Raw genomic sequence first — 26,484 nt, 5'->3', positions numbered from 1 at the left:
GTTGAGTAGTTGTTTATTTTACACAAGTAGTAGGCATCCTTCAGTCTCGAGAGACCATGGATATGTACCTGAGAGGTAACGAATTTACTCAATTGATTTTATGGCAGTTGTGGCTGTGACTGAAGAGACTGAATTGAGAGAGAGAGAGAATCTCTGCTGCATCTGACACATTTAAAGGTGGTATTTTGACCCTTTGGGCTCTGCCTTGTGCAAGCTCTTTTCTTCTCTTCCAAGCTGAACTGCTTCCTCTCATAACTCTGGAGACCTTTGTTAAGCTCTTCTTTCCAAAGGCTGCAGTCCTGAGTGTGATCTTCCCAGTTACACACATCCATTGCTTTTGAGGTCTTGCTTGCACACATCCTTGAAATTTTGGGCACCCTTTGGCTCTTTTTCCAGATGCCAGGTCACCATACAGGATATCCTTTGGGATGCACCCATCATTCATTCGGCACACATGCCCAAGCCAGTGGAGGCGTCTCTGTTTGAGGAGTGTTTGGCCCTGGGTATACTGGCCCTCTTGAGCACCTCAGCTCAGCAACAGCTCCAGGAGATTCCAAAAATCTGACAAAGGCAACTCAGAGGTAAGCTATTGAGCTTCTTTTCCTGATGACAGTGTAAGGTCCATGTCTTGCTCCTGTACAAAAGTGTGCTGATAACACACACACAATACACACAGATCTTTGTGTTTTCTGTCAGTTTGTTGTTTTGCCGTACCCTCTTGCTCAGTCAGACATTGTTGTGGCAGCTTTTCCAATGCGGATGTTGAGTTCTGTTTCAAGTGAAAGATTGACTGCGACACTGGACCCCAGATATGTGAATTAATTCACCACTTCAAGCTCATAGTTGATGGAGGGTGCTTCTTCAATTCCTTGGCACATTATGTTCTTCTTTTTAGGCTTACGGTAAGCCCAAAGCCTTGGCAGGCATTGGAAAAAACTATCCATGAGGTTTTGGAGATGGACTTCTGTGTGGATTGTCACAGCTGCACTGTCAGCGAAGAGGAAGTGTTAGATGATGGCCTTCCAAGTCTTGGTTTTAGATCTGAGTCTTGCAAGATTGAACAAGTTTCACTCCATGCATCTGAAGAAGTGGGTTTTTTTACCCACAAAAGCTTATGCCCAAATAAATCTGCTAGTCTTTAAGGTGCCACCGGACTCCTAGTTGTTTTTGTGGATACAGACTAGCTTGGCTACCCCTGTGAAGATTGAACAGCTTTCCATCAGATCTTGTGTACAAGTCGATTCCTTCAGTTGAGGAACCAAAAGCTTGTTTCAGTAGTAAGGAGAAGATCCAAAACAGAGTTGAGGCAAGTACACAGTCTTGCTTGACCCCACTACAAATCTGGAAAGCCTCTGAGACTGAGCAGTCATATTGGACTGTACCATACCTGTTTTCATAGAAGGACCAAATCATGCTCAAGAGCTTGGGGGGACATCCAATCTTTTCTAGAAGCAAAAATAGTCTGCTTCTAAAGGCTATGTGAAGGGGCACTGTTTTCTGCATTTCTCTTCTAGTTGTCTCAGTGAGAAGATTATGTCAAAAGTAGACCTTTCGGCTCTGAAGCCACACTGTGATTCAGGATAGATTCTGTATGCAAGGGTCTGAAGTCTGTTCAGGACAACTCATGCAAAGGCTTTTCCCATGATGCTGAGAAAGTAAATGCCATGATAGTTGTTACAGTCACTCCTGTCACCCTTGTTTTTATAGAGAGTGATGATGTTGGCGTCTCTCATTTCTTGTGGTACTTCGTCTTCTTTCCAGCACAGGCAGAGCAGCTCGTGAAGGTGTTGCAGTAGAATAGGTTTTGTGCATTTTACCACCTCTGATGGTATGCAGTCTTTTCTGGGGCAAAAGAAAGGAAACTCAAACCTGAAGTCCTGGCCATAAATCAGCCACAGGGAGGGACTGAACTGGAGATCTTCGACTCATGCCTACACACCTCTTAAAGTTAACGCTCCCTTTTAAAAAACAGCCCAATAAATTCTCAAAACATTCATTATTCACAGTACACAAAGCCTGAGTTTGTCACTGGCTTACCAAACACAAACATGCTGCTCCCATAGACTACCGCTGAATGGTGATACCGGGGCGCTGGAGGGGTCCCTGTGGTAAAAGCCCTGGGGGATAATACAAAAAGATAGGGTTGACTGCTGCTTCCTTTGTGTGTTTCAAGTACACAAAGAAATTATTTAACTTGGGTATGAAGATATTTGTTTTGGGAAGGCAATTAACTGAAGTCGTTATTTCAGTGTTAATAAATGAGCATTTTCATTGATTCTATATTTTCTAATCATGCTGACCATGATTTTATGGTAGATTAAGTGTTTTATTAAGTTTAATTCTTTTTTTAAATATATTATGCAAAGTTTAAATATGAATGTTGAAATAAATTCTGCAACACTATTATATAGCTACATAGTAAGATAACACACCGCTCACAGCCCAGGCAGGAGTGGGGCGAAGTTGGCTTTAACCCTTCCCAATCCTGGGCTGCTCTGGGAGCTGGACGAGTTCTCTCGGTAATGAAGACAGCCTTCAGAGGTTGTCTAAACTACAGCAGCCTCCCTTGGCTGCTCTAGGGGCAGCAGTGCTGCCCCAAATCTCAGCAGCACCACTGACATAGCCCCTGGCATGCCCCCTACACCAGGAATTGCGAGGGGATTCTCAGAAGTCAGCTCTACAACTGTCTTCCACAGTGCTTGCTGTAACTGGGGCTCTTTACACAACTCCCACCCGTTTACCTGGTGTAAAGGGGCTGAAACAGGAGTGAGGATCTCACCGAACATCAACAAATACATGAATGAGGTGGAAATTAAAATAACCTCGACTCCAGGAAAAAAAGTCAAATAATCTCCTGCTCCCAAAGAAGTTTTTACTTAAGTTAACCCATTTTGGACAGCTGTCAAGTCCAGTAGACTTCTATGGCAGGAATTAAATCAGTAATAAAAATGAGAAATATTCTCATACCTGCACCAAGAGCAATCCTTTACGTCAAATCTCAATAGGTCATTCAACATTGTTTTTCTGCAACGGAAAGAGATGGAAAAGATGTAATGAATGTTTAGCTACATATGCAGAAATAAAGACAAACTACAACAGCACTAAAACTTTGTAGGAATAGGAATTGCCAGAGCAGATCACAGCAAGGATCCAGCTAGTTCAGTATGCTGTCTCTCACATAGCCAGTACCAGATGATTTAAAAAAAAAAAAGAAACCCGATTGTTGGCACTTACAGAATACCGAAGAGTTTATAGCCCTTGGAAAAAAATATTTCTTCTGGCGAGTACAGCTGTGAATATTCTTAATATCCATATAAATAGATCATTCTACGATCCTACTGTTTGTCATCTGGGATGTATTGTGGCAGGAATTTCCACAGCCAAAAGAAAAGGTGTGTCTTTATCAGTTTTAGTGTCCTGTCTGTTATATGATGTCCCCTCTTACTTTGTATTTTGAGAAAGGGTAAACAGAAGTGCCTAATTTGTCTTCTCTATATCACTTATTATTTTATACCTCAGTCACGTCCTTTCTTATTCATGTCCTCCTTAAAACAGTCCTAGTCCTTTCAACTTCTCCTCATGCAGCAGTCTCTCCTCTTACCTCTATTCATTGTTGACACCCAATACCCACCTCTCCATCCCTTCTATTTCTGCTCTCTTGTTTTTGAGACTAGCCCTCTAGAGCATGAGCTCCAAGTGGCTGACACTCTCACAAATACAGAGCTACCAAGGCAAAGAGCCATGGCTCCAGTATAAGTCACCTATCTGAAGAGAAGAGTATTGGGACAGCAACATTTCTAAGGTCTGGCCCCAACATAAATTCTCAAGACTTTCATCATCTGGCCCTGGGGAGCTCTCACTCCTGCAGCAAATACCCATAAAAGATAGAAAAACTAAGGACCCTGATCATCATTCTTACGCAGAAAGAAATGAATCATGTGCATGTGACAGTCTGTATCCTTACGTTCACCCTTCACCCTTTTTAGAAAACTATAATGGATTTTGTACAAAGCTATCATTTGAAAATTCACAATGTACTGATCATTAGTGTCCTGGTAAAATATGCATGGCAACATTGTATGTAAAGATTTTACTGTATAACATTGCTGTAACATGCTCCAAATTCAGAAAAGCAGACACAAACCAATTCCTCAGAGACGAAAGGCAAACTGATGCCTCAGCCAGGTGTCTACAAAATCCGATGGACTATCACCTGGATAAGCAGTCATTCTTTGGCAAGAAAAAGGGTGTGAGAGAGAAATGTGTATGTTGGCAAAGAAACAGCTGGAAATTCCTATCCCACAGACTGTTGCCTGAACCCCAGCTGGAGATGATTCTCAAAGTAGAGAGTTGCTATAAGAAAGGGGTACAAACTCCCCAGATTATCTCTCCCTTCATCTCTACTCACAGCATCAACAATACATGAAGGAAAAAGGAAGCATCATTGGAGTGGGGAGGGATCCTGGCTGAAAGATTCTAGTAGTCTTCTACTAGAACATATGGTGAGAGAGCCTTTTGCTTTACGTTCACTTAGCTTGTTAAGTTAGGTGTCAGTTTGCATTTTACCTTTTATTTCTTTGTAACCAATTCTGACTTATGTCTCACTACTTGCAATCACTTAAAAATCTATGACAGGTTTCAGAGTAACAGCCGTGTTAGTCTGTATTCGCAAAAAGAAAAGGAGGACTTGTGGAACCTTAGAGACTAACCAATTTATTTCAGCATAAGCTTTCGTGAGCTACAGCTCACTTCATCAGATGCATACTGTGGAAAGTGTAGAAGATCTTTTTATATACACACAAAGCATGAAAAAATACCTCCTCCCACCCCACTCTCCTGCTGGTAATAGCTTATCTAAAGTAATCACTCTCCTTACAATGTGTAGGATAATCAAGTTGGGCCACTTCCAGCACAAATCCAGGTTTTCTCACCCTCCCCCCACACACACACACACAAACCCACTCTCCTGCTGGTAATAGCTTATCTAAAGTGACCACTCTCCTTACAATGTGTATGATAATCAAGGTGGGCCATTTCCAGCACAAATCCAGGGTTTAACAAGAACGTCGGTGGGGGGGGTAGGAAAAAACAAGGGGAAATAGGTTACCTTGAATAATGACTTAGCCACTCCCAGTCTCTATTCAAGCCTAAATTAATTGTATCAAATTTGCAAATGAATTCCAATTCAACAATTTCTCGCTGGAGTCTGGATTTGAAGTTTTTTTGTTTTAATATCACAACTTTCATGTCTGTAATCGCGTGACCAGAGAGATTGAAGTGTTCTCCGACTGGTTTATGAATGTTATAATTCTTGACATCTGATTTGTGTCCATTTATTCTTTTACGTAGAGACTGTCCAGTTTGACCAATGTACATGGCAGAGGGGCATTGCTGGCACATATCACATTGGTGGATGTGCAGGTGAACGAGCCGCTGATAGTGTGGCTGATGTTATTAGGCCCTGTGATGGTGTCCCCTGAATAGATATGTTGGCAACGGGCTTTGTTGCAAGGATAGGTTCCTGGGTTAGTGGTTCTGTTGTGTGGTATGTGGTTGCTGGTGAGTATTTGCTTCAGGTTGGGGGGCTGTCTGTAGGCAAGGACTGGCCTGTCTCCCAAGATTTGTGAGAGTGTTGGGTGATCCTTCAGGATAGGTTGTAGATTCTTAAAATGCGTTGGAGGGGTTTTACTTGGGGGCTGAAGGTGACGGCTAGTAGCGTTCTGTTATTTTCTTTGTTCGGCCTGTCCTGTAGTAGGAGACTTCTGGGAACTCTTCTGGCTCTATCAATCTGTTTCTTCACTTCCGCAGGTGGGTACTGTAGTTGTAAGAATGCTTGATAGAGATATTGTAGGTGTCTGTCTCTGTCTGAGGGGTTGGAGCAAATGCGGTTGTATCGCAGAGCTTGGCTGTAGACGATGGATCGTGTGGTGTGGTCAGGGTGAAAGCTGGAGGCATGTAGGTAGGAATAGCGGTCAGTAGGTTTCCAGTATAGGGTGGTGTTTATGTGACCATCGTTTATTAGCACTGTAGTGTCCAGGAAGTGGATCTCTTGTGTGGACTGGACCAGGCTGAGGTTGATGGTGGGATGGAAATTGTTGAAATCATGGTGGAATTCCTCAAGGGCTTCTTTTCCATGGGTCCAGATGATGATGATGTCATCAATATAGCACAAGTAGAGTAGAGGTGTTAGGGGACGAGAGCTGAGGAAGCGGTGTTCTAAGTCAGCCATAAAAATGTTGGCATACTGTGGGGCCATGCGGGTACCCATAGCAGTGCCGCTGATCTGAAGATATACATTGTCCCCAAATGTAAAATAGTTATGGGTAAGGACAAAGTCACAAAGTTTAGCCACCAGGTTAGCCGTGACATTATCGGGGATAGTGTTCTTGACGGCTTGTAGTCCATCTTTGTGTGGAATGTTGGTGTAGAGGGCTTCTACATCCATAGTGGCCAGGATGGTGTTATCAGGAAGATCACCGATGGATTGTAGTTTCCTCAGGAAGTCAGTGGTGTCTCGAAGGTAGCCGGGAGTGCTGGTAGCGTAGGGCCTGAGGAGAGAGTCTACATAGCGAGACAATCCTGCTATCAGGGTGCTACACGCTCTCAAAGAAACTGCGGAATCACCTGATCAACATCCTCTACAGCAAACAGGGAAAGATTAAGAATGAGCTCTCAAAAATGGATACTCTCATAAAAAACCAACCTTCCACACAAACTTCCTCGTGGCTGGACTTTACTAAAACTAGACAAGCCATTTACTACACACACTTTGCTTCTCTACAAAAGAAAAAGAGTTACCAAAAGAAACTACAGCATTTGCTCAAGAAACTCCCTGAAAAAGCACAAGATCAAATCCGCACAGACACACCCCTGGAACCCTGACCTGGGATATTCTATCTACTACCCAAGATCCATAAACATGGAAATCCTGGGCGCCCCATCATCTCAGGCATTGGCACCCTGACAGCAGGATTGTCTGGCTATGTAGAGACTCTCCTCAGCCCCTACGCTACCAGCACTCCCAGCTACCTTCGAGACACCACTGACTTCCTGAGGAAACTACACTCCAGGTTTGGGAATCTCCCTCACATCCTCAGCTGTGAAGACCAATGCAAAGAATTCATTTAGTTTCTCCACAATGACCTTATCGTCCTTGAGTGCTCCTTTAGCACCTCAGTCATCCACTGGCCCCACTGGTTGTTTAGCAGGCTTCCTGCTTCTGATGCACTTAAAAAAAAAATTGCTATTACTTTTTGAGGCTTTGGCTAACTGTTCCTCAAATTCCTTTTTGGCCTTCCTAATTGTATTTTTACACTTCATTTGCCAGTGTTTATGCTCCTTTCTATTTTCCCCACTAGGATTTAACTTCCACTTTTTAAAGGATGCCTTTTTGCCTCTCACTGCTTCTTTTACTTTGTTGTTTAACATATAAAGCAATACTTCATAACTTCACATAACATGATCATACATACAATCTAACAGGATATTCATGTTCAGCAGATCAAGACTTTTAAATTGATACCTCACAAGGCATACTTTTTGTACAAAACATATCATAATCAGATGGGAATGGTGAATATGGGATTCCAGGGTGCTACTATCAGGTACAGAATGTCACACCCGTGTTTTACAAAAGCTATTATTCAGTTTTTACTGATATTAACCTGAATTTTGGACCACCCAAATACATAAAAATACTGATTACGTTAAGAAAATTCAGTATATTACATTAGGTGTTTATGTTAATAATAAATTGGTCTAAGTGTATAAGGCTTATAAGGCTGTCTGTTCAAGTAAGGCAATGTAGTGGAAGACACACATATGAGCATGCTTGTGTATATAAGTGATCTCTCTCTCTCCTGCCACCCATCTCCACCCTCTGACAAACAGATATATGTACGTCGGTATTCAAGTCCTAAAAAATGAAGTGTTAGAATTCCCCAGACTAAGCTCCCTGTTCCCAAAGGAGAGATGGCAGCTCTGTAACCTGTGCAGCCTAGGTAACCAAGGAACCATCGCCTTCCAGAGCAGGCCCAGAAGCAGTATTGGTGGAGGATGTAATGCAAATGGGTGGCACCCTCTATCTGTTAAAAGAAAAGGAGGACTTGAGTCAGCAGTGTGCCCTTGTTGCCAAGAAGGCCAATGGCATTTTGGGATGTATAAGTAGGGGCATAGCGAGCAGATCAAGGGACGTGATCGTTCCCCTCTATTCGACATTGGTGAGGCCTCACCTGGAGTACTGTGTCCAGTTTTGGGCCCCACACTTCAAGAAGGATGTGGATAAATTGGAGAGAGTCCAGCGAAGGGCAACAAAAATGATTAGGGGTCTAGAACATATGACTTATGAGGAGAGGCTGAGGGAGCTGGGATTGTTTAGCCTGCAGAAGAGAAGAATGAGGGGGGATTTGATAGCTGCTTTCAACTACCTGAAAGGGGGTTCCAAAGAGGATGGCTCTAGACTGTTCTCAATGGTAGCAGATGACAGAACGAGGAGTAATGGTCTCAAGTTGCAGTGGGGGAGGTTTACATTGGATATTAGGAAAAACTTTTTCACTAAGAGGGTGGTGAAACACTGGAATGCGTTACCTAGGGAGATGGTAGAATCTCCTTCCTTAGAGGTTTTTAAGGTCAGGCTTGACAAAGCCCTGGCTGGGATGATTTAACTGGGAATTGGTCCTGCTTCAAGCAGGGGGTTGGACTAGATGACCTTCTGGGGTCCCTTCCAACCCTGATATTCTATGATTCTATGATTCACCTTCGAGACTAACAAATTTATTTGAGCATAAGCTTTTGTGAGCTACTTCATCGGATGCATTGGATAGATTTTTCCAAGATAAATCTCATTCTTTGCTCATTTCCTTCCAGTCATTGTGTATTTCATTAACATGCTACTTACTCTCTACCAGATCATTAATAAAAATGCCAAATAAGAGATGTACTCACTAAGGCCTGGTCTACACTACAGGGTTAGGTTGAATTTAGCCACGTTAGGTCGATTTTAAAATGAATGCGTTCACACAACCAACCCTGTTCCATCAACTTAAAGGGCTTTTAAAATCGAATTCTGTACTCCTCCCTGGCGAGCGGACTAGTGCTGGGTCAAATTTGGGGTAGTGCGGATGCAAATCGACGGTATTGGCCTCCGGGAGCTCCAGAGTGTTCCATTGTGACCGCTCTGGACAGCAATTTGAACTCTGATGCACTAGCCAGGTATGTAGTAGAAGGCCTGGGAACTTTTGAATTCCATTTCCTGTTTGGTCAGCATGGTGAACTCAGCAGCACAGGTGACCATGCAGTGCCCCAGAATTGCAAACGAGCTCCAGCATGCACAGAAAGGGAGACACTGGATCCAATTGCTGTATGGGGAGAAGCATCTGTACAGGTAGAACTCCAATCAAAAAGAAGAAATGCAAATATATTTGCCAAAATCTCACAGGGCAGGTTGGAAAGAGGATACAACAAGGACACACAGCAGTGCCGCGTGAAAGTTAAGGAGCTGAGGCAAGCCTACCAAAAACAAAGGAGGCAAACAAACAGGTCAGAGCCCCATACATGCCAGTTCTATGATCAGTTGCACGCCATTCTAGAAGGGGAACCTACCACTACCCCACCACTGTCTGTGGACACCTGCAAGAGGGGAGTCTCAATCAACAGGGAGGAGGATTTTGTGGCTGAGGAAAAGGAGGTGGAGGAGAAGGACGAGAATGCACAGCAGGCAAGCGGTGAATCCATGCTCCCGGCAGCCAGGACCTTTTCATCACCCTGGAACCAATACCCTCCCAAGGCGGGATCCCCAACCCTGAAGCCGGAGAAGGCACCTCTGGTGAGTGCACATTTGTAACTACACTACAGGGTTTAAAAAGCAATAGTGTCTAATGTTTGATTTGCCCTGAAGAATTGGAATGCATTTGCAGCCAGTACAGCTACTGGAAAAGTCTATTCACATGTCTGGGGATGGAGCGGGAATCCTCCAGGGACATCTCCATGAAGCTCTCCTGGAGGTACTCTGAAAGTATTCTGAAATCATTGCAGCACAAAGCATGGCAGCAAATGGTCCTGGGTTTTGGTTGCATTCAAGCAACATTCAGTCTATATCTTTCTGTCTTAGCCTCAGGAGAGCGACATCATTCATGATCACCCGGTTGAAATAGGGGAATTTTTGTAAGGGAACAATAAAAGGACCCCGTTCATGCTGGGCTGTTTGCACTTGGCTAAAAGGGATCATCCCAGAGAATAGCCAGGCAGTGGAGTGGGGGACAGGTGTGTGCTGCACATTCACCTGAAAACCGCAGCCTCTCCTTTTAAATGTAAAGCCCAACCCATTGCTTCTTATGGGTAAGGATGGCACTGCAGTTTGAAACCATTCCCACATGGTAATAAGCCAGCCCCGCGTACCCTTTGTCTTACCATGGCTGCATGGAAACCGAATTCTGTTGCTCAGCTGTGTGTGATGTGCCATCATACCGGCAGACGCTCAAAATAAAACGCAAAATGCGACCTTGTACCTAAAGCACATGTGCTGTCTGCTGTGAATTGTTTGATTCACTGTGAGTCTCCTTTTTGTTCTCAGAAATGTATCACCTTAAATTTTACTCTCCCTTTTTATCTCGCCCCAGGTGGAAATGTTTCTAGGCTCCCCCTATCATCTCCATCCCTGAGGTTATCGCAGATTACAAGGTGAAAAAAACACACTTGGGATGACATGTTTTCCAAGCTCATGCAGTCCTCCAGCACTGACAAGGCACAGCTGAATGCATGGAGGCATTCAGTGTTAGAGGCTAGGAAAGCATTAAGTGAGTGCAAAGAGCAGAGGCAGGAGCGCAAAGAGCAGAGGCGATGCTAAGGCTAATGGGGGAGCAAACGGACATGATATAGTGTCTGGTGCAGCTGCAGGAAAGCCAATAAAAGCACAGACCCCAGCCATATCCATTGTACAACTACCTGACTTCTTCCCCAAGTTCCATATTCTCCTCACCCAGACACCCAAGAACATGTGGGGGGGGGGGGGGGAGGAGAAAGGCTCCGGGCACCCAGCCACTCCACTCCAGAGGATGGCTCAAGCAACAGAAGGCTGTCATTCAAACAGTTTGATTTGTGGTGTGGCTACAATAAGCAGTGTGGCCTTGTTCTTCCCTCCTCCCGCACCCCACCCTACCCCACCCGCGCTACCTTGTCAGTTATCTCTTTTTTTTTTTTTTTTTATAATAATAAAGAATGAATGCATGGTTTCAAGAAAATAGATACTTTATTTCGGAGGGTGGTTGGCCTAAAGAGAATTAAAATCAACATCAAGGAGAAATACACACAACTGTCACACCAAAGCCTGGCCAGTCATGAAACTGGTTTTCAAAGCTTCTCTGATGCGCAAGGCGCCTTGCTGTGCTCTTCTAATCGCCCTGGTGTTTGGCTGCTCAAAATCGGACACCAGGCCATTTGCCTCAACCTCCCACCCCGCCATAAACGTCTCCCCTTACTCTCACAGATATTATGGAGCACACAGCAAACAGCAATAACAATGGGAATGTTGGCTGCATTGAAGTCTAAGCTAGTCAGCAAATAATGCCAGTGAGCTTTTAAACGTTCAAAGACACATTCTACCACCATTCTGCACTTGCTCAGCCTATAATTGAACTGCTCCTTACTACTGTCCAGGCTGCCTGTGTACGGCTTCATAAGCCATGGGAGCAAGGGGTAGGCTGGGTCCCCAAGGATAACTATTGGCATTTCAACATCCCCAACGGTAATTTTCTGGTCTGGGAAGTAAGTCCCTTCTTGCAGCTGCTCAAACAGCCCAGAGTTCCTAAAGATGCGAGCGTCATGCACCTTTCCCGGCCATCCCACGTTGATGTCGCTGAAACATCCCTTGTGATCCACCAGTGCTTGCAGCACCATTGAGAAGTATCTCTTGCAGTTTACGTACTGGTTGGCAAGGTGGTCTGGTGCCAAGATAGGGATATGCGTTCTGTCTATCGCCCCACCACAGTTAGGGAAACCCATTGCAGCAAAGCCATCCACTGCACATTACCCAGAGTCACTACCCTTGATAACAGAACGTCAATGATTGCATTGGCTACTTGGATCACAGCAGCCCCCACAGTAGATTTGCTCACTCCCAATTGATTCCCGACTCACCGGTAGCAGTCAGGCATAACAAGCTTCCACAAGGCTATCACCACTCACTTCTCAGCTGTCAAGGCAGCTCTCATCCTCGTATTCCTGCGCTTCAGGGTGGGTGAAAGCAACAGTCAGAGTTCCAGGAAAGTGGCCTTACGCATGCAAAAGTTTTGCAGCCACTGTGAATCATCCCATACCTGCAACACTATGCAGTCCCACCAGTCTGTGCTTGTTTGCTGGGCCCAGAATCGGTGTTCCACTGTATCAACCAGCCCCACTGCCACCATGATGTCCCAGTTGCCACAGCCTGTGCTTTCAGGAACATCTGTGTCCATGTGCTCATCAAAGTCGTCCTCGTGCTGGTGTCTCTTAGCCCTGTTCTGCATATACTCCAGGATAATGCGCAAGGGGTTTACAATGGTCACAACAGCAGCAGTGAGCTGAGCGAGCTCCATGCTTGCCGTGGTATAGCGTCTGCAGGAGAGCAGAGTTGCAGCGGAAGCAGTAGATGACGACGGATGCCACGAGAATAGATATTTATACAGAACGAGAGGATCTGAGAGGTGGATTCATGGCACCAGGAGAGCAGAGTTGCAGCGGAAGCGGTGGACGACGACAACATGGAGAAATTTGCTGTTGAGACTGAGCTCATTTACAAGAGCAGAGTTGTAGCGGACGCGGTGGATGACGGTTAGCAGTCGTACTGCACCGTCTGCTGACAGCAGCACCCAGAACACAACAGCAGGGGTGACAGTGAGCTGAGCAGGCTCCATCCTTGCCATGGTTTGGCGTCTGCATGGAAAAAAGGCGCAAAACGATTGTCTGCCGTTGCTTTCATGGAGGGAGGGGTGACCTACAACATGTACCCAAAACCACCCGCGACAATGGTTTTGCCCCATCAGGCATTGGGCACTTAACCTATAAATTCCATATTTATGGGCAGCGGAGACTGTGGGAACTGTGGGATAGCTACCCACAGTGCACCACTCCGTAAGTCGATGCTAGCCATGGTAGTGAGGACGCACTCAGCCAACTTAATGCGCTTAGTGTGGACATACGCAATAGACTGTACTAAATAGATTTCTAAAAATCGACTTCTATAAAATCGACCTAATTTCGTAGTGTAGACATACCCTAAGAAAAACATTTGGGAAGAGGATCTGGGCGGAAAATAATTAGTTTTCCGTTGTGGAATTGCATGGGAATTTTTTCATTCTAGGCAAGATTTGTCCTGACTGTTGCAAAAGCTAGAGGTTCAACCCCCAAATCCAGCAGATCTGGAAGCCATCAATATGGGGCCCTCCTATACCTTGCAGGAGGCCTCAGAGCCATTGCATCAGGTAGTAGGGTATGTTACTCCCACATTTGACCAAAATTCAGAATAGTGTGGGTTGTTTCATTTAGGAGGAGAAAATGATGATGGAGACAGGTATCTTTGAAGAAGTCATTTTATTTAGGAAGAATGTACAAAGTCTTGTTCCCCTAAACACTGCAGAACTCTAACAGCAGAAGACAGTTTCTTTGTGCACAGCTCCAAGCCCCTTCCTAGCCAACAATCAGTCGGAAAGCACTCTCTCTCTCTCGGCTTTTTCTCAGGGCCCTGCTCCTAGTGCTACTGTGGCTGTGTTTTGTACTTCTTTGGTGCCTTCCCTCTCTGCTCCTCTTTCACAGACACACAAATCTTAATAAAACTATACTCAGTGAAGCCCCTCCACCCATGTACCTGTGTTTTTGGCAGAGGATGCTATTGTTTCAGCTACTTGGTTCCAAAAAGGAGCTTAACTGGTTCTTACATGAACATCATCAGATCTTTGAGCAGTCCCTGTGAAGCAGCAAATGGACAATTCTCTTCTGCATTTTTTTCAGAGAGATTATGGTCTACTGTGCTGAAGTGTTCTTTAGGATTTCTTAACACTTCTGGATTTTAATATTTCTTCTCACTGCACCTTATACATTTGATATCTTAATTCCCCCAGATGGGCTTTTCATAAGTCTAATGCCCTTGGACGGCTGCATTCTGTGATTCTATGTTACTACGATGGTAACTCATGGTCCAATCGCCCCTATCAGGTGCATTGCTACATTTGGCTATGCTGTCCGGCCACTAGGCCATTCTCGTCTCCCAAAACCAGGAATGGAACCCAAGAAACCTGATTAAAGGTTTGCTAGGACCTCATTTTAAAGCCCAAACCGAACACGACTAGCCCAGAGCTGACCCAAATCTGACACTTCCCTCCAAACCTGTGCCAGCACTCTCGCCTCATCCTTGGGGCTCAGGCTGATAGGCGCTTCCTGCTCCCCATGCCCGAGATCTGTCTCCGACCACCTCCTGCTATGGGGTCAGCATGGCATGTGTGCCTGCTCCTAAAAACCACTGCCACCTTCCTGCTCTGCGTGTACTGCTGAATGAGATGCATTGCAACTCATCAGCACGCTCACTCCACAGCACACAGAGCAGCGGCCAGCAGGAGTACAACATGCAGTCATCACTGTGCTGACTCCACAGGCAGGAGGAGGTGTTCAGAGTCTACCTCAGCAAGCCTGAGAGAGTTGCGTTGTTTTCACACTTGACCACGAAACTTGTAGTCAGGTTCTATCGGGTTGCAAGACTAATCCTGATACCAAGCATTCTAGTGCTAATGCACATAGCTGTATAACCAATGATAAAGTCTGTGTTTTGTCTCCACCTATGGGCTGCTGTCCACAGAAGAAAACAGCAAACCTTTCCCACTACTTTCTCCTACAGCTGAGTGAAAGAGGTGCTACATATCTGAAGACCGTGGGTTCAAAGTCAGTTGATGAGCCAAGGGGGGCTGGAAACTATGTAAATCAGTGTGAGGGCCCTGCAATGATTGCTAAAATGATTGCATATTACAAAACACTGTATTTAGGGATCAAACTGAATATTGTATTAATATTTCCTTTATTGCGGTATTTATAGTGTGTGTATTTTGATTACTGGGAGCTATCCCTTTAAGAACTGGGTGGGACACCTATTAGAGGGTTTGTCTGAAGAAGACCGAGAGCAGTGTGTTGGAAATGCTGCTTCTGTGAGCTCCAAAAAGGTCAGAACTTGACTTAATCTTATCTTTCCAGAAAACAAGCGTCACTCTGGAAGATGAAATATTAGGACTGATAGGGGAACCTACTAACTCAGAACTTTGCTTGAAATTCAGAGCATTTTGCCCATACGTCACCAGTAGGAATCCAGTTCCACTCAGTAGGGATTAGACTGATTAGGGTTTAGATTTATTAAGAACTGGGGAAACTTTTGGGAAAGGGGGAGCCTACAGAGGAAGGATGCGCTCCACCTAAACCAAAATGTTACCAGTTTGCAAGCTCTTAAAATTAAAAAGGTCTTAGAGCAATTTTTAAACTAAGGGCTGGGGGAAAGCCGACAGGTCTGGAGGAACACGTGGTTCAGACAGAGACATCCTTTAGGGGAGAATCTATTAATGGGGATTCTCTGTGTTCTAGTGAGGAGGAGAGCATGGAAGATGATAAAATACAGATAAGATCTGATGACAAACAGTCAAATGAAAAAGAGGCCCATTCAATTACACATGTAATGGCAGACAGCTAAAAAGTGACAATTTTTTTTAAGTGCTTACATACAAATGCTAGACGTCTAAATAATAAGATGGGTGAATTAGAGTGCCTTGTATTAAATGAGGATATTGATATAATCGGCATCACAGAAACTTGGTGGAATGAACACAATCAATGGGACACAGGAATACCAGGGACAAAATATATGGGAAGGACAGAACAGGCGTGCTGGCGGAGGAGCAGCACCATGTGTGAAAGGAAGTGTGGAATCAAATGAAGGTGACAAATCTGAGGGTCTGTCCTAGACTGAGGTGTCAGTAGAGGAGGTGTTAGAAATTGATAAACTAAACAGTAATAAGTCACCAGAACCAGATGGTATTCACCCCAGAGTTCTGAAGAAACTCAAATGTGAAATTGCAGAGCTACTAACTGTGGCTTGTAACCTATCATTTAAATCAGCTTCTGTGCCAAATGACTGGAGGATATAGCTAATGCGACTCCAATTTTTAAAAAGGGCTCCAGAAGAGATCCTAGCAATTACAGGCCAGTAAACCTGACTTCAGTACCGGGCAAACTGGTTGCAACCATGGTAAAAAAAACAATTGTCAGACACATAGATGAAGATTATTTGTTGGGGAAGAGTTAACATGGTTTTTATAAAGGGAAGTCATGCCTCACCAATCTACTAGAATTCTTTGAGGGGGTCAACAAGCATGTGGACAAGGTGAATACAGTGTACAGTGAATACACAGTGAATACAGTGTACTTAGATTTTCAGGCAGCCTTTGACAAGGTCCCTCACCAAAGTCTCTTAAGCAAAGTAAGCTGTCATGGGATAAGAGGGAAGGTCTTTCAATGAATCGATAACTGGTTAAAAGATAGGAAACAAAAGGTAGGAATAAATGGTCAGTTCTCAGAATGGAGAGAGGTAAATAGTGGGGTCCCCCAGGGGTCTATATTGGGACCAGTACTATTCAATATATTCATAAATGATCTGGAAAAAAGGGTAAACACTGAAGTGGCAACATTTGCAGATGATACAAAACTACTCAAGATAGTTAAGTCCAAAACAGACTGTGAAGCGCTACAAAGGGATCTCACAAAACTGGGTGACTGGGCAACAAAATGGTATATGAAATTCAATATTGATAAATGCAATGTAATGCACATTAGAAAAAATAATCCCAACTATACATATAAAATGATGGGGTCTAAATTAGCTGTTACCACTCAAGAAAGAGATCTTGGCGTCATCATGGATAGTTCTCTGAAAACATCCACTCAATGTGCAGCAGCAGTCAAAAAAGCTAACAATGTTGGGAATCATTAAAAAAGGGACAGATAAGACAGAAAATATCATATCATATAATTAAATCCATGGTACACCCAGATCTTGAATTCTGCATGCAGATGTGGTCGCCCCATCTCAAAAAAGATATACTGGAATTGGAAAAGTTTCAGAAAAGGGCAACAAAAATGACCCAATATGGCCATTCTTATTATACACTGTTCCCATCTAATAGCTCTTTGGTGGCTCCTGTACAAGATGAGTTTGGCAGGTCTCAGTTCCAGCTCCCGCATCAACAAGCTTTGCACTAATTGCAGACTCAGTAGAGAGGACAAGAAATGCCTGAGGCAGGGCAGTGTGGGGTAAGCTTGTCCTGTTACTGCCTGGGATGAAAAGAGGGATTCATTTGCCAGCACTGCACAAGCTCTAAATCCACAAAGTTTTTTAAAGCTACAGTTTACAGCTACAAGCAAGTTAGTTGCAATCATGCAAATTAACTCATTAAATAATTCCTATTCTTATTAGGTGTTCCTGTGCAAGCAACCTCTGTGCTTCATTTACCCAACCTGTAAAATGTGGAGAAGTGAAGAGAATTAAGGCCAATCGGGGAAGAGGTGGGAACAGAACTCATGATCTTCTGGCTCCCAGCCACTTATGTTCAATACCATAGGCCAGTAAGGCCAGAAAAGAAGGAAGAGGATGATGGAAATCAAAACTAAGCAAAGATTCGATGAAATATTTAGAGAGAGGCCAGTCTGGAGCTATTCAGGGGCCTAGGCAGCTCGCTAGGGAACTAGTTTTGTACGCGTGTACAGCACATCCACGTTTACCTCCGTAGTTTAATATTTCAGTGTTTCAACTACACATGCACTCAGGAAACCTTTCGATTTACTTCCCGTCCCTTTCAGAAACTTAGCAAAACATCTACTATATACTGAAGACTAGGTACATAGTTAAGCCCCTTTCTTTTCAGTTTAAATTGATTTTTACCAAAAAAATTCCTGGGTTTTACAAAAAGTATTCTTTTTATTTTCATCCTATTTTTCTATCATTCAAATATATAAAACATAACTTGTTTTATTAGGAAAATACAATACATAGCATGAGATATATGTATTACAATAATACATTAGAGACTAACAATGAAGTGAGCTGTAGCTCACGAAAGCTTATGCTCAGGAATGCATCCGATTAAGTGAGCTGTAGCTCAAGAAAGCTTATGCTCAAATAAATTGGTTAGTCTCTGAGGTGCCACAAGTACTCCTTTTCTTTTTGCAAATACAGACTAACACGGCTGCTACTCTGAAACCTGTCAAAAATAATACACAAGTCTGTGTGTATATGCAAAGCTGCCTGTTGAAGTAAGGTTATATATTAGTCTAGAACAGGGGTGGGGAACCTATGGCCCGCAGGCCGAATCCAGCCCGCTGCTTCATTTCATCCAGCCCGTAGCAAGCCAGAAACCCCAAGCCTCAGCGTCCTCCCACCCCATGCAGGGCTGGAGCTGGGAGCGCCAGCACACCCCACTGCGGGGGGAAGCTTGGGTCGCCAGGCCATAAAAAGTGCAATCAGCTCCAGGCAGCTCCCGGAAAGGACCAGCATGTCCCTGTGACCCCTAGGAGCTGGGGCAATCAGGGAAGCTGCACACACTGCCCCCGACCCCAGCGCCAGCTCTCCAGCTGCTCTGGAAGCTGCATGGGTGGCACCTGCGGGTGCAGGCAACATGCGCTATCCAGAACCCCCTGACCGCTCCACCTAGGGGCTGGAGATGCCAGCCACTTGCAGAAGCAGCTTGGAGCCAGGGCAGGCAGGGAGTTTGCCTTAACCCTGCTGCACCGCAGACCAGGAGCCACCCCCCAAACCTCCTCCCCCAGCTCTGAGCCCCCTCCCACACCCAAACTCCCTCCCGGAGGCTGCACCACGAACATTCCTCCCACACCCCAACCCTCAGCCCTGAGCCCCTCCTGCACTCCAAACCCCTCATCCCCAGCCCCCACCCCAGAGCCCGCAATGCCAGCCAGAGCCCTCACCCACTCCTACATCCCAACCGTCTGCCCCAGCGCAGAGCCCCTTCCAGAACCCTGCATTTCTGGCCCTCCTCCAGAGCCTAGGGGAAGCCCCCCGCGGGACTGTGTGTGGCCCATGACTGATTTTTAATGTGGGTCAATGGCCTCTAACAGGAAAAAAGATTCCCCACCCCAACCTACAAGATACACACAACAAACAGGCACACATGCAAGCTCTGAAGTGCCTGCGCACCTGAAGGTATTGATGGATCTCATGCCCACCACATACACATTTCAAGCTGTTAGCAGAGAACAGTTTAAAGATTTGACACACAAAATCAGGAAGAATACGAAAATCTGTATCAGAATACTTTTCAGAACACAAGGAAATATTCAAAAGTTAAAAAAAACAAAACAAAACAAAGGAGAAAGGGATGAAGTTGAGTGTGTGGGGACGTGGGATACCGGGAGGAAACATGAGCAGGCGCGCGCGAGAGGGGAGAGCTCCTGCCTCATACTGAGAAAGAGGGACGATCAGCGATTTATCTCAAGTGCCTATACACAAATGCAAGAAGCCTGGGAAACAAGCAGGGAGAACTGGAAGTCCTGGCACAGTCAAGGAATTATGATGTGATTGGAATAACAGAGACTTGGTGGGATAACTCACATGACTGGAGTACTGTCATGGATGGATATAAACTGTTCAGGAAGGACAGGCAGGGCAGAAAAGGTGGGGGAGTTGCACTGTATGTAAGCGAGCAGTATGACTGCTCAGAGCTCCGGATTAGTCTCTGGATTAAGTTTAGAAGTGTGAGCAAAAAGGGTGACTTAGTGGTGGGAGTCTGCTATAGACCACTGGACCAGGGGGATGAGGTGGACGAGGCTTTCTTCCGGCAACTCACGGAAGTTACTAGATTGCAGGCCCTGGTTCTCATGGGAGACTTAAATCACCCTGATAACTGCTGGGAGAGCAATATAGCGGTACACAGACAATCCAGGAAGTTTTTGGAAAATGTAGGAGACAATTTCCTGGTGCAAGTGCTGGAGGAACCAACTAGGGGCAGAGCTCTTCTTGACCTGCTGCTTACAAACTGGGAAGAATGAGTAGGGGAAGCTAAAGTGGATGGGAACCTGGGAGGCAGTGACCATGAGATGGTAAAGTTCAGAATCCTGATACAGGGAAGAAAGGAGAGCAGCAGAATACGGTCCCTGGACTTCAGAAAAGCAGACTTTGACTCCCTCAGGGAACTGATGGGCAGGATCCCCTGGGAGAATAACATGAGGGGGAAAGGAGTCCAGGAGAGCTGGCTGTATTTTAAATAATGCTTATTGAGGTTACAGGGACAAACCATCCCGATGTGTAGAAAGAATAGTAAATATGGCAGGCAACCAGCTTGGCTTAACAGTGAAATCCTTGCTGATCTTAAACACAAAAAAGAAGCTTACAAGAAGTGGAAGACTGGACAAATGATCAGGGAGGAGTATAAAAATATTGCTCAGGCATGCAGGAGTGAAATCAGGAAGGCCAAATCACACCTGGAGTTGCAGCTAGCAAGAGATGTTAAGAGTAGCAAGAAGGGTTTCTTCAGGGCAACAAAAATGATTAGCAAAAAGAAAAGGAGTACTTGTGGCACCTTAGAGACTAACCAATTTATTTGAGCATGAGCTTTCGTGAGCTACAGCTCACTTCATCAGATGTTTACCGTGGAAACTGCAGCAGACTTTATATACACACAGAGAATATGAAACAATACCTCCTCCCACCCCACTGTCCTGCTGGTAATAGCTTATCTAAAGTGATCAACAGGTGGGCCATTTCTAGCACAAATCCAGGTTTTCTCACCCTCCACCCCCCACACAAATTCACTCTCCTGCTGGTGCTAGCCCATCCAAAGTGACAACTCTTTACATAATCAAGTAGGGCTATTTCCTGCATAGATCAAGGTTTTCTCACATCCCCCCCACCCCCATACACACACAAACTCACTCTCCTGCAGGTAATAGCTCATCTAAACTGACCACTCTCCAAGTTTAAATCCAAGTTAAACCAGAATATCGGGGGGGGGGGGGGGGGGTAGGAAAAAACAAGAAGAAACAGGCTACCTTGCATAATGACTTAGCCACTCCCAGTCTCTATTTAAGCCTAAATTAATAGTATCCAATTTGCAAATGAATTCCAATTCAGCAGTTTCTCGCTGGAGTCTGGATTTGAAGTTTTTTTGTTTTAAGATAGCGACCTTCATGTCTGTGATTGCATGACCAGAGAGATTGAAGTGTTCTCCGACTGGTTTATGAATGTTATAATTCTTGACATCTGATTTGTGTCCATTTATTCTTTTACGTAGAGACTGTCCAGTTTGACCAATGTACATGGCAGAGGGGCATTGCTGGCACATGATGGCATATATCACATTGGTGGATGTGCAGGTGAACGAGCCTCTGATAGTGTGGCTGATGTTATTAGGCCCTGTGATGGTGTCCCCTGAATAGATATGTGGGCACAATTGGCAACGGGCTTTGTTGCAAGGATAAGTTCCTGGGTTAGTGGTTCTGTTGTGTGGTATGTGGTTGTTGGTGAGTATTTGCTTCAGGTTGCGGGGCTGTCTGTAGGCAAGGACTGGCCTGTCTCCCAAGACTTGTGAGAGTGTTGGGTCATCCTTTAGGATAGGTTGTAGATCCTTCATAATGCGTTGGAGGGGTTTTAGTTGGGGGCTGAAGGTGACCGCTAGTGGCGTTCTGTTATTTTCTTTGTTAGGCCTGTCCTGTAGTAGGTAACTTCTGGGAACTCTTCTGGCTCTATCAATCTGTTTCTTTACTTCTGCAGGTGGGTATTGTAGTTGTAAGAAAGCTTGACAGAGATCTTGTAGGTGTTTGTCTCTGTCTGAGGGGTTGGAGCAAATGCGGTTGTATCGCAGAGCTTGGCTGTAGACGATGGATCGTGTGGTGTGGTCAGGGTGAAAGCTGGAGGCATGCAGGTAGGAATAGCGGTCAGTAGGTTTCCGGTATAGGGTGGTGTTTATGTGGCCATTGTTTATTAGCACTGTAGTGTCCAGGAAGTGGATCTCTTGTGTGGACTGGACCAGGCTGAGGTTGGTGGTGGGATGGAAATTGTTGAAATCGTGGTGGAATTCCTCAAGGGCTTCTTTTCCATGGGTCCAGATGATGAAGATGTCATCAATATAGCGCAAGTAGAGTAGGGGCTTTAGGGGACGAGAGCTGAGGAAGCGTTGTTCTAAATCAGCCATAAAAATGTTGGCATACTGTGGGGCCATGCGGGTACCCATAGCAGTGCCGCTGAACAGCAGGATTGTCTGGCTATGTAGACTCCCTCCTCAGGCCCTACGCTACCAGCACTCCCAGCTACCTTCGAGACACCACTGACTTCCTGAGGAAACTTCAATCCATCGGTGATCTTCCTGATAACACCATCCTGGCTACTATGGATGTAGAAGCCCTCTACACCAACATTCCACACAAAGATGGACTACAAGCCGTCAAAAACACTATCCCCGATAATGTCACGGCTAACCTGGTGGCTGAACTTTGTGACTTTGTCCTTACCCATAACTATTTCACATTTGGGGACAATGTATACCTTCAGATCAGCGGCACTGCTATGGGTACCCGCATGGCCCCACAGTATGCCAACATTTTTATGGCTGATTTAGAACAACGCTTCCTCAGCTCTCGTCCCCTAAAGCCCCTACTCTACTTGCGCTATATTGATGACATCTTCATCATCTGGACCCATGGAAAAGAAGCCCTTGAGGAATTCCACCACGATTTCAACAATTTCCATCCCACCACCAACCTCAGCCTGGTCCAGTCCACACAAGAGATCCACTTCCTGGACACTACAGTGCTAATAAACAATGGCCACATAAACACCACCCTATACCGGAAACCTACTGACCGCTATTCCTACCTGCATGCCTCCAGCTTTCACCCTGACCACACCACACGATCCATCGTCTACAGCCAAGCTCTGCGATACAACCGCATTTGCTCCAACCCCTCAGACAGAGACAAACACCTACAAGATCTCTGTCAAGCTTTCTTACAACTACAATACCCACCTGCAGAAGTAAAGAAACAGATTGATAGAGCCAGAAGAGTTCCCAGAAGTTACCTACTACAGGACAGGCCTAACAAAGAAAATAACAGAACGCCACTAGCGGTCACCTTCAGCCCCCAACTAAAACCCCTCCAACGCATTATGAAGGATCTACAACCTATCCTAAAGGATGACCCAACACTCTCACAAGTCTTGGGAGACAGGCCAGTCCTTGCCTACAGACAGCCCCGCAACCTGAAGCAAATACTCACCAACAACCACATACCACACAACAGAACCACTAACCCAGGAACTTATCCTTGCAACAAAGCCCGTTGCCAATTGTGCCCACATATCTATTCAGGGGACACCATCACAGGGCCTAATAACATCAGCCACACTATCAGAGGCTCGTTCACCTGCACATCCACCAATGTGATATATGCCATCATGTGCCAGCAATGCCCCTCTGCCATGTACATTGGTCAAACTGGACAGTCTCTACGTAAAAGAATAAATGGACACAAATCAGATGTCAAGAATTATAACATTCATAAACCAGTCGGAGAACACTTCAATCTCTCTGGTCATGCAATCACAGACATGAAGGTCGCTATCTTAAAACAAAAAAACTTCAAATCCAGACTCCAGCGAGAAACTGCTGAATTGGAATTCATTTGCAAATTGGATACTATTAATTTAGGCTTAAATAGAGACTGGGAGTGGCTAAGTCATTATGCAAGGTAGCCTGTTTCTTCTTGTTTTTTCCTACCCCCCCCCCCCCCCGATATTCTGGTTTAACTTGGATTTAAACTTGGAGAGTGGTCAGTTTAGATGAGCTATTACCTGCAGGAGAGTGAGTTTGTGTGTGTATGGGGGTGGGGGGGATGTGAGAAAACCTTGATCTATGCAGGAAATAGCCCTACTTGATTATGTAAAGAGTTGTCACTTTGGATGGGCTAGCACCAGCAGGAGAGTGAATTTGTGTGGGGGGTGGAGGGTGAGAAAACCTGGATTTGTGCTAGAAATGGCCCACCTGTTGATCACTTTAGATAAGCTATTACCAGCAGGACAGTGGGGTGGGAGGAGGTATTGTTTCATATTCTCTGTGTGTATATAAAGTCTGCTGCAGTTTCCACGGTAAACATCTGATGAAGTGAGCTGTAGCTCACGAAAGCTCATGCTCAAATAAATTGGTTAGTCTCTAAGGTGCCACAAGTACTCCTTTTCTTTTTGCGAATACAGACTAACACGGCTGTTCCTCTGAAAAATGATTAGGGGTCTGGAACACATGACTTATGAGGAGAGGCTGAGGGAACTGGGATTGTTTAGTCTGCGGAAGAGAAGAATGAAGGGGGATTTGATAGCTGCTTTCAACTACCTGAGAGGTGGTTCCAGAGAGGATGGTTCTAGACTATTCTCAGTGGTGGAAGAGGACAGGACAAGGAGTAATGGTCTCAAGTTGCAGTGGGGGAGGTTTAGGTTGGATATTAGGAAAAACTTTTTCACTAGGAGGGTGGTGAAACACTGAAATGCGTTGCCTAGGGAGGTGGTGGAATCTCCTTCCTTAGAAGTTTTTAAGGTCAGGCTTGACAAAGCCCTGGCTGGGATGATTTAACTGGGAATTGGTCCTGCTTCGAGCAGGGGGTTGGACTAGATGACCTCCTGAGGTCCCTTCCAACCCTGATATTCTATGATTCTAAGTTAGCAACAAGAAGAAAGTCAAGGAAAGTGTGGGCCCCTTACTGAATGAGGGAGGCAACCTAGTGACAGAGGATGTGGAAAAAGCTAATGTACTTTTTTGCCTATCTCTTCACAAACAAGGTCAGCTCCCAGACGACTGCACTGGGCAGCACAGCATGGGGAGGAGGTGACCAGACCTCTGTGGAGAAAGAAGTGGTTTGGGACCGTATTCTGCTGCTCTCCTTTCTTCCCTGTGTCAGGATCCTGAACTCGACCATCTCATGGTCACTGCCTCCCAGGTTCCCATCCACTTTAGCTTCCCCTACTCATTCTTCCCAGTTTGTGAGCAGCAGGTCAAGAAGAGCTCTGCCCCTAGTTGGTTCCTCCAGCACTTGCACCAGGAAATTGTCCCCTACCCTTTCCAAAAACTTCCTGGATTGTCTGTGCACCACTTTATTGCTCTCCCAGTAGTTAGGGTTGCATGCTCAAGTTTACCTTCTATAGTTTCTGACTTCTGAGTGCTCAACTATGCAACCTTAACACTTGTCTAAATGGTACGTTACTGCATGGCAAGCCAGAGTGTCACTCTACAGCATGCTAGCTTGCTGCGTAGTAACATCTCGTGTGGATACTGCTACACCCCTGGTCTACACTATGAGATTAGGTCGAATTTAGCCACGTTAAGTTGATTTTATAAGCAATGTGGCTAAAAACCAACCCCGTTCCGTCGACCTAAAGGGTTCTTAAAATCAACTGCTGCGCTCTTAAAATCAAGTGCTAAAATCGATCTTGCTGGATCCAATTTGGGGTACTGCAAAAGACGCAGCGTTCTGCAATTCGACGGAATTGTCCTCCTAAAGCAATCCCAGAGTGCTCCAATGTGACCGCTCTGGACAGCACTTTCAACTCTGATGCACTAGCCTGATACACAGGAAAAGCCCCGGGAACTTTTGAATTTCATTTCCTGTTTGGTCAGCGTGGCAAGCTCAGCAGCACAGGTGACCATGCAGTCCCAGAATCAAAAACGAGCTCCAGCATGGAGCGAATGGGAGACACTGGATCTGATTGCTGTATGGGGAGAAGAATCTGTGCAGACAGAACTCCGATATATATGCCAAAATCGCACAGGGTGTGGTGGAGAAACGCTACACCAGGGACACACAGCAGTGCCGCGTGAAAGTTAAGGAGCTGAGGCAAGGCTATGAAAAGACAAAGGAGGCAAATGGTTGCTCTGGGTCAGAGCCCCACACATGCCGCTTCTATGATCAGCTGCATGCCATTTGTAGCCAGACAGCCAGCCCCCCCTGTCAGACCAGCATTGCTGGGAACACAAGGGAGCCAAAACAACAGGGCACTTAACATCAATTCCAGCACAGCCTTTGAAGCTGTGAGAAGCACAGGTGTGCTGCTACAATGTGCCTCTGGGAACATATACAACGATTAGGCTCACAGCAGACAGAGAAGCTGTGACAGACATGGCTCTTAGCCCCTACTAAATAGCGTGATGCACACACCCCAACATCCTAGGTGGGAAAATATTTACCCTAATAAAAGGAATGTCCAGTAGTCGAAACTTGTTGTTTCTCTCCCTTGCAAGTGTAAACTATTCTTGCGAGAGCTGGCGTCGCCCAGACAGACCAGCCCCAATTTGGCATAAGAAAGGAGAAAGAGAATAAAGGAGTACAGAGGTATAAGTAGGGGACCTACAGCACCATGATTTTTGAGTGCTTTTCACTATCTATCTGCTGGTCAGATAAGTGACAGCCTCCCAAGGCTTCTGCAGCTAAGAG

The 26,484-nt window shown here is 45.3% G+C and overlaps 1 protein-coding gene across 8 annotated transcripts in view; it reads right to left on the bottom strand.

Moving 5' to 3' along the window:
* LZTR1 (leucine zipper like post translational regulator 1) overlaps positions 1-26,484 on the bottom strand; it is a 300,011-nt gene that overhangs the window by 261,241 nt on the left and 12,286 nt on the right. For all 8 annotated transcript variants that reach the window (XM_048826871.2, XM_048826873.2, XM_048826876.2 and 5 more), the window contains exons 3-4: positions 2,968-3,024; positions 2,038-2,117 (exon numbers count right to left, since the gene is read on the bottom strand). In XM_048826871.2, the coding sequence (XP_048682828.1) occupies positions 2,038-2,117; positions 2,968-3,024 (137 nt within the window). The remainder of the gene's footprint in view (positions 1-2,037; positions 2,118-2,967; positions 3,025-26,484) is intronic.

The sequence above is a fragment of the Caretta caretta genome, chromosome 21 (genome assembly GCF_965140235.1).
Source record: "Caretta caretta isolate rCarCar2 chromosome 21, rCarCar1.hap1, whole genome shotgun sequence".
Taxonomy (NCBI): Eukaryota; Metazoa; Chordata; order Testudines; family Cheloniidae; genus Caretta; species Caretta caretta.
Note: the sequence above shows the minus strand (reverse complement) of the source record. Positions and strands in the feature narration are given on the sequence as shown.